This window comes from Coregonus lavaretus (assembly GCF_964263955.1).
Source record: "Coregonus lavaretus genome assembly, contig: HAP1_SCAFFOLD_347, whole genome shotgun sequence".
Lineage (NCBI taxonomy): Eukaryota > Metazoa > Chordata > Actinopteri > Salmoniformes > Salmonidae > Coregonus > Coregonus lavaretus.
Window position 1 is genome coordinate 491,801 of NW_028162446.1, and position 8,545 is coordinate 500,345.

Sequence of the window (8,545 nt, forward strand, 5' to 3'; positions counted from 1 at the left end):
CTCCACATAAGTCTGTGTAGAATACTTTTTATGAGACCTAAATCTCTGTCGATATGCCTCAGGAACCAGCTCATAGGCACGAAGAACAGTAGCTTTGACCACGTCATAATTCAAGCAGTCTTCAAGAGGTAGCGCTGACAGAACCTCTTGGGCTTTACCTGTTAATTTACACTGAAGTAATAGGCACCATACCTCTTCGGGACATTTCGATGCTACTGCTATACGCTCAAAAACACTGAAATAGGAATCAACCTCTGACTCCCTAAACACAGGTACCAAGGTGATCTGTCTACTAATATCAAAAGTAGCAGACGACACAGCTGGTGAGGACGGCTCACTAGCAGGTATTTTATGAGCAGAGACTAACCTCGCTGTTTCTGCCTCCAGTTCCATTTTACGCATCTCCAGTTCCTGATCAAGTCTACGCATCTCTAGTTCCATCTTACGCGTCTCCAGCTTTTCTCGCCTGATTTGTGCCCTCTCTTCCGCCTCCATTTGGAGCCATGTCGAGCGGACATCCATCCTGGCATCACTGTCGGACAGTGGGGAGAGTGGGTCAAAATGGGACAATGTGGCTGGAGCCTTAGCCTCGTCCTCAGACACCGACAGGCTTACAGGAGCAGCAGCCACATCCCCTACAGGAGCAGCAGGCTCAGACGGCGGTAACTCAAGCACGCGCTCGTTCAATAATATCTCTAACACCGCTTTCCTAACTTCTGCTTTCACTAAAACCCTTGGTATGGGTACAGAAAAGTGGTCAGCCAAAGCCTGTAGATCCACTCTACAGCAATTATCAAAAACCTCCCACGTAGGGTTTTCCAAAAAGGCATCCAACTCAAAAGTAGCCATTTTAAGCTAGCAACACGAGCCGACGAATACTAAACACAAAACCAGTTAGTCACAGCTGCCAAGTTCAACACTGAACCAGACACTAAACCAATTTGCATGAGTGGCATGGGTATCATTGAGATAGATCCCGGACGAGCCCACACGTTATGTTACGAACCCTGTGGCTTTAAAAGTCTAGGATGGGTGGAAAAGAGACCCGTAACATAACTCATGCAAATTAGAATAGTGACACAGAAAAACAGTGAGGACAAAAATAACACCGACAACCATAAGCTACCGTCAAACACAAAATGTTTATTATGAACACACAGTAAAGGTTTGGGGAAAGGGCTGAGCAGGACCCAAGGAATGAAACAATAATGTCAACAAACCCTAAACTGATCTTGCCTGCCTCAAGAACATCTAAGCTACTGCTTACCATACAAAAATACAGTGGGTGGTCCACTCAGGTCTAACTAGTGTTTTTAGACAATGTTCTTTCTACGGGTAATGTATGCCCAAGGGCAACTTGCTAAATCCCCCTTTTCCCAGGAACACACAACATAGTTACCATATAGAGTAACCAGCATATGAGTGAGTACACAAAAAACAGGACACCACAGTATCCATACTCACAAACGAAAAGCATCTCTGTCAGCAAACACAACTGACTGGCTTTTAAAACAATGGGATGTGTGATGTGAGTGGAAAACCAGAAACAGGTGGTGCAATGCAGAGGAATGTCCACTGATTGGTCCACCTCAGCAATCAGATGTCTGACAGGTGGGACACCCCAACGACCACCAATCAGGAACACAAAGGACACCTGTGATTAGGGCAGAAGGAGAGGAAAAACACAAAAACACATACAGGATACCTGTATCCGTAACAACCTGGATCACTGATGGACCAGTCACATTGATGTTGATGTTCTAGAACAGGATGTGTTGAGTCTGTAGAGAACCACTAGACTAGAGAGAGGTAGTCTCTGATACACCTGGATCACTGATGAACCAGTCACATTTATTTAATTAAATTAAGAAGTGGTGGTATGGTAGAATATCTTCATTGGTGAAGTTGTCTCTCAGAGGTACGCTGGACTCATTTAGGTGCGTGGAGCTCAATTAGGATTTTTGACATTAGAGAAGTGATATGAAACAAGGAGTCCCAGAGAAAGAAATGTTAATGATGTTCTCACTGTCTTCCATCTACTCTACATATTCACAGGTCGCCTCACTGAGCAGCGAGGTAAGTACTGTCTTCAGATCATCACTCTGCTAACATTATGTAAACCAATGACTCTTCCATGTAACTTCTAGAGAAGTAGAAAACACGTTGTTCACATTAATGTTCCCTGACTTCTATCTTAATATCTATGTCTACAGATGATGTTGAAAAGAATCTCACTAGTCTACTGGGTAAGTAGTGTCCTTCATCTCCCAGTGTCTTCAGACCATAGAATGATGTTCTAGAACAGGATGTGTTGAGGCTGTAGAGGACCACTAGACTAGAGAGAGGTAGTCTCTGATACACCTTGTTACAAACCCTGTGGCTTTAAAAGTCTAGGGTGGATGGAAAAGAGACCCGTAACATAACTCATGCAAATTAGAATAGTGACATGGAAACAGTGAGGACAAAAATAACACCGACAACCATAAGCTACCATCAAACACAAAATGTTTATTATGAACACACGGTAAAGGTTTGGGGAAAAGGGCTGAGCAGGACCCAAGGAATGAAACAATAATGTCAAAAAACCCTAAACTGATCTTGCCTGCCTCAAGAACAGCTTAGCTACTGCTAACCATACAAAAATACAGTGGGTGGTCCGCTCAGGTCTAACTAGTGTTTTTAGACAATGTTCTTTCTACGGGTAATGTATGCCCAAGGGCAACTTGCTAAATCCCCCTATTCCCAGGAACACACAACATAGTTACCATATAGAGTAACCAGCATATGAGTGAGTACACAAAAAACAGGACACCACAGTATCCATACTCACAAACGAAAATAGTCTCTGTCAGCAAACACAACTGACTGGCTTTTAAAACAATGGGATGTGTGATGTGAGTGAAAAACCAGAAACAGGTGGTGCAATGCAGAGGAATGTCCACTGATTGGTCCACCTCAGCAATCAGCAGACAAACGGATGTCGGACAGGTGGGACACCCCAACGACCACCAATCAGGAACACAAAGGACACCTGTGATTAGGGCAGAAGGAGAGGAAAAACACAAAAACACATACAGGATACCAGTATCCGTAACAACCTGGATCACTGATGGACCAGTCACATTAATGTTGATGTTCTAGAACAGGATGTGTTGAGTCTGTAGAGGACCACTAGACTAGAGAGAGGTAGTCTCTGATACACCTGGGTCACTGATGGACCAGTCACATTTATTTAATTAAATTAAGAAGTGGTGGTATGGTAGAATATCTTCATTGGTGAAGTTGTCTCAGAGGTACGCTGGACTCATTTAGGTGCGTGGAGTTCAATTAGGATTTGTGACATTAGAGAAGTGATATGAAACAAGGAGTCCCAGAGAAATAAATGTTAATGATGTTCTCACTGTCTTCCATCTACTCTACATATTCACAGTTCGCCTCTGTGAGCAGCGAGGTAAGTACTGTCTTCAGATCATCACTCTGCTAACATTATGTAAACCAATGACTCTTCCATGTAACTTCTAGAGAAGTAGAAAACACAACATGTTGTTCACATTAATGTTCCTGACTTCTATCTTAATATCTATGTCTACAGATGAGGTTGAAAAGAATCTCACTAGTCAACTGGGTAAGTAGTGTCCTTCATCTCCCAGTGTCTTCAGACCATAGAATGATGTTCTAGAACAGGATGTGTTGAGGCTGTAGAGGCCCACTAGACTAGAGAGAGGTAGTCTCTGATACACCTGGATCACTGATGGACCAGTCACATTAATGTTGATGTTCTAGAACAGGATGTGTTGAGGCTGTAGAGGCCCACTAGACTAGAGAGAGGTTGTTGTGGAAAATAACCACCATACTTTATTACAAATAAGGTCTTACAGAGTTTTTGTTGTATCAAGAAATGACTTTATTAAAGTTTTCAACAAAGCCGATACCCGTCTGCAGAGGGGCACCCCTTCTTAAGGTCTTCCTCCTGCTTATATAGTCGTCTTCAGTTTTCCCGCTCTTTTATTGCTCCTCCCACTTCCTTTGTCCCTGAGGACGGCTGAACTATTACCCCAACCAATCACCCGCTCCCCTGTTCCTCACCCCCTCAAGCTGTAATCAATCAAGAAGATACCAAGGAGACAAAGGTCTAGCCCAAACTCTATTCAACCCTGGTGCTGCTCCCTTCACTGTGTTTGAAGAGAGAGACAAAATGCAGCCATGGATTCAAGTAAGAGAAAGCACTTTGACCCTAGGGCAGTTTTCCTCTCTACTCCCCCACACACACAGTGAAATGCCCCAATAAAATTCCTAGCCCAGTAACAAACAATTCTAACTCAATGTTCGTGATTAACCCAGTTCTATCTTCTAATTTATTAAAGAATATACATCAAGGTATTCTCTGATACACCTGGATCACTGATGGACCAGTCACATTAATGTTGATGTTCTAGAACAGGATGTGTTGAGACTGTAGAGGCCCACTAGACTAGAGAGAGGTAGTCTCTGATACACCTGGATCACTGATAGACCAGTCACATTTATTTAATTAAATTAAGAAGTAGTGGTATGGTGGAATATCTTAATTGGAGAAGTTGTCTCACAGAGGTATGCTGGACTCATTTAGGTGCATGGAAGTCAATTAGGATTTGTGACATTAGTGAAGTTATATGAGACAAGGAGTCCCAGAGAGAGACTACATCTTCTAGTGTTCATGTTAATGATGTTCTCACTGTCTTCCATCTACTCTACATATTTACAGATGACCTCAGGAAGGAGAGGGGTAAGTACATTACTATCCTCAATTCATCAATTTATAAACGTTATGTAAACCAATGTCTCTTATATAGATGTAACTTCTAGTGAATTAGAAAACACATAGTTGTTCACATTAATGTTCCCTGACTTCTATCTTAATATCTATGTCTACAGATGAGGTTGAAAAGAATCTCACTAGTCAACTGGGTAAGTAGTGTCCTTCATATCCCAGTGTCTTCAGACCATAGAATGATGTTCTAGAACAGGATGTGTTGAGGCTGTAGAGGACCACTAGACTAGAGAGAGGTAGTCTCTGATACACCTGGATCACTGATGAACCAGTCACATTAATGTTGATGTTCTAGAACAGGATGTGTTGAGACTGTAGAGGACCACTAGACTAGAGAGAGGTAGTCTCTGATACACCTGGATCACTGATGAACCAGTCACATTAATGTTGATGTTCTAGAACAGGATGTGTTGAGACTGAAGAGGCCCACTAGACTAGAGAGAGGTTGTTGTGGAAAATAACCACCATACTTTATTACAAATAAGGTCTTACAGAGTTTTTGTTGTATCAAGAAATGACTTTATTAAAGTTTTCAACAAAGCCGATACCCGTCTGCAGAGGGGCACCCCTTCTTAAGGTCTTCCTCCTGCTTATATAGTCCTCTTCAGTTTTCCCGCTCTTTTATTGCTCCGCCCACTTCCTTTGTCCCTGAGGACGGCTGAACTATTACTCCAACCAATCACCCGCTCCCCTGTACCTCACCCCCTCAAGCTGTAATCAATCAAGAAGATACCAAGGAGACAAAGGTCTAGCCCAAACTCTATTCAACCCTGGTGCTGCTCCCTTCACTGTGTTTGAAGAGAGAGACAAAATGCAGCCATGGATTCAAGTAAGAGCAAGCACTTTGACCCTAGGGCAGTTTTCCTCTCTACTCCCCCACACAAACAGTGAAATGCCCCAATAAAATTCCTAGCCCAGTAACAAACAATTCTAACTCAATGTTCGTGATTAACCCAGTTCTATCTTCTAATTTATTAAAGAATATACATCAATGTATTCTCTGATACACCTGGATCACTGATGGACCAGTCACATTAATGTTGATGTTCTAGAACAGGATGTGTTGAGACTGTAGAGGCCCACTAGACTAGAGAGAGGTAGTCTCTGATACACCTGGATCACTGATAGACCAGTCACATTTATTTAATTAAATTAAGAAGTAGTGGTATGGTGGAATATCTTAATTGGAGAAGTTGTCTCACAGAGGTATGCTGGACTCATTTAGGTGCATGGAAGTCAATTAGGATTTGTGACATTAGTGAAGTTATATGAGACAAGAGTCCCAGAGAGAGACTACATCTTCTAGTGTTCATGTTAATGATGTTCTCACTGTCTTCCATCTACTCTACATATTTACAGATGACCTCAGGAAGGAGAAGGGTAAGTACATTACTATCCTCAATTCATCAATTTATAAACGTTATGTAAACCAATGTCTCTTATATAGATGTAACTTCTAGTGAAGTAGAAAACACATAGTTGTTCACATTAATGTTCCCTGACTTCTATCTTAATATCTATGTCTACAGATGAGGTTGAAAAGAATCTCACTAGTCAACTGGGTAAGTAGTGTCCTTCATATCCCAGTGTCTTCAGACCATAGAATGATGTTCTAGAACAGGATGTGTTGAGGCTGTAGAGGACCACTAGACTAGAGAGAGGTAGTCTCTGATACACCTGGATCACTGATGAACCAGTCACATTAATGTTGATGTTCTAGAACAGGATGTGTTGAGACTGTAGAGGACCACTAGACTAGAGAGAGGTAGTCTCTGATACACCTGGATCACTGATGAACCAGTCACATTAATGTTGATGTTCTAGAACAGGATGTGTTGAGACTGAAGAGGCCCACTAGACTAGAGAGAGGTTGTTGTGGAAAATAACCACCATACTTTATTACAAATAAGGTCTTACAGAGTTTTTGTTGTATCAAGAAATGACTTTATTAAAGTTTTCAACAAAGCCGATACCCGTCTGCAGAGGGGCACCCCTTCTTAAGGTCTTCCTCCTGCTTATATAGTCGTCTTCAGTTTTCTCGCTCTTTTATTGCTCCGCCCACTTCCTTTGTCCCTGAGGACGGCTGAACTATTACTCCAACCAATCACCCGCTCCCCTGTACCTCACCCCCTCAAGCTGTAATCAATCAAGAAGATACCAAGGAGACAAAGGTCTAGCCCAAACTCTATTCAACCCTGGTGCTGCTCCCTTCACTGTGTTTGAAGAGAGAGACAAAATGCAGCCATGGATTCAAGTAAGAGCAAGCACTTTGACCCTAGGGCAGTTTTCCTCTCTACTCCCCCACACACACAGTGAAATGCCCCATTAAAATTCCTAGCCCAGTAACAAACAATTCTAACTCAATGTTCGTGATTAACCCAGTTCTATCTTCTAATTTATTAAAGAATATACATCAAGGTATTCTCTGATACACCTGGATCACTGATGGACCAGTCACATTAATGTTGATGTTCTAGAACAGGATGTGTTGAGTCTGTAGAGGACCAATAGACTAGAGAGAGGTAGTCTCTGATACACCTGGATCACTGATGGACCAGTCACATTTATTTAATTAAATTAAGAAGTAGTGGAATGGTGGAATATCTTCATTGGAGATGTTGTCTCTCAGAGGTACGCTGGACTCATTTAGGAGCATGGAAGTCAATTAGGATTTGTGACATTAGTGAAGTTATATGAGACAAGGTGTCCCAGAGAGAGACTACATCTTCTAGTGTTCATGTTAATGATGTTCTCACTGTCTTCCATCTACTCTACATATTTACAGATGACCTCAGGAAGGAGAAGGGTAAGTACATTACTATCCTCAATTCATCAATTTATAAACGTTATGTAAACCAATGTCTCTTATATAGATGTAACTTCTAGTGAAGTAGAAAACACATAGTTGTTCACATTAAAGTTCCCTGACTTTTGTCTAATGTTGGGAACATTGATATGAGACAAGGAGTGCCAGAGAGAGACTACATTTGGTTCTGCTATCAGATGAAGCACAGGGATATTCACATTAATGTGTTGTACAAATAAACAACATATCTGATATTGTATTCCCATTTCAACTTTGCTGTGCTTTATATTAGTTGAAAGTGCAGTGATAGACATTTGGGTGACAACAAAACCAAAAATCAAACTTTTTTACCGCTTGAAATTTGTTGTGCTTTTAGATGGTTGAAAGCATAGTGATAACACATAATTGAATTAACTAACTTTTGGCTGTCTTTTTGAGTGGGTGAATATACTGTAGGTTGTAATCTCAATGATCAACCAAATATTACCCAATTATCCACGTTGAAATGACGTAGTGTGCCCAGTGGTTAGTTTCTGATACACCTGGATCACTGATGGACCAGTCACATTTATTTAATTAAATTAAGAAGTGGTGGTATGTTGGAATATCTTCATTGGAGATGTTGTCTCTCAGAGGTACGCTGGACTCATTTAGGTACGTGGAAGTCAATTAGGATTTCTGATGTTAGAGAAGTGATATGAGACAAGGAGTCCCAGAGAGAGACTACATCTTCTAGTGTTGATGTTAATGATGTTCTCACTGTCTTCCATCTACTCTACATATTTACAGATGACCTCAGGAAGGAGAAGGGTAAGTACAGTACATACAAACATGATATCCCAGTGTCTTATCATTGTCAATCTCTTCAGACCATATAGAACAGGATGTGTTGAGACTGTAGAGGCCCACTAGACTCTAAACATAAAAGG

General features: G+C 41.5%; 1 protein-coding gene across 1 annotated transcript in view; it reads left to right on the top strand.

The window, feature by feature from the left end:
• LOC311119233 (butyrophilin subfamily 3 member A2-like) overlaps positions 1-8,426 on the top strand; it is a gene marked incomplete at both ends in the record, with an annotated part of 42,958 nt that extends 34,532 nt beyond the window's left edge. The window contains 10 exons of the mRNA XM_084193959.1: positions 2,056-2,076; positions 2,214-2,246; positions 3,431-3,451; positions 3,593-3,625; positions 4,745-4,765; positions 4,915-4,947; positions 6,170-6,190; positions 6,340-6,372; positions 7,596-7,616; positions 8,406-8,426. Coding sequence (XP_084050085.1) covers positions 2,056-2,076; positions 2,214-2,246; positions 3,431-3,451; positions 3,593-3,625; positions 4,745-4,765; positions 4,915-4,947; positions 6,170-6,190; positions 6,340-6,372; positions 7,596-7,616; positions 8,406-8,426 — 258 coding nt within the window. The remainder of the gene's footprint in view (positions 1-2,055; positions 2,077-2,213; positions 2,247-3,430; positions 3,452-3,592; positions 3,626-4,744; positions 4,766-4,914; positions 4,948-6,169; positions 6,191-6,339; positions 6,373-7,595; positions 7,617-8,405) is intronic.
• Between the last annotated feature and the right edge of the window lie 119 nt (positions 8,427-8,545).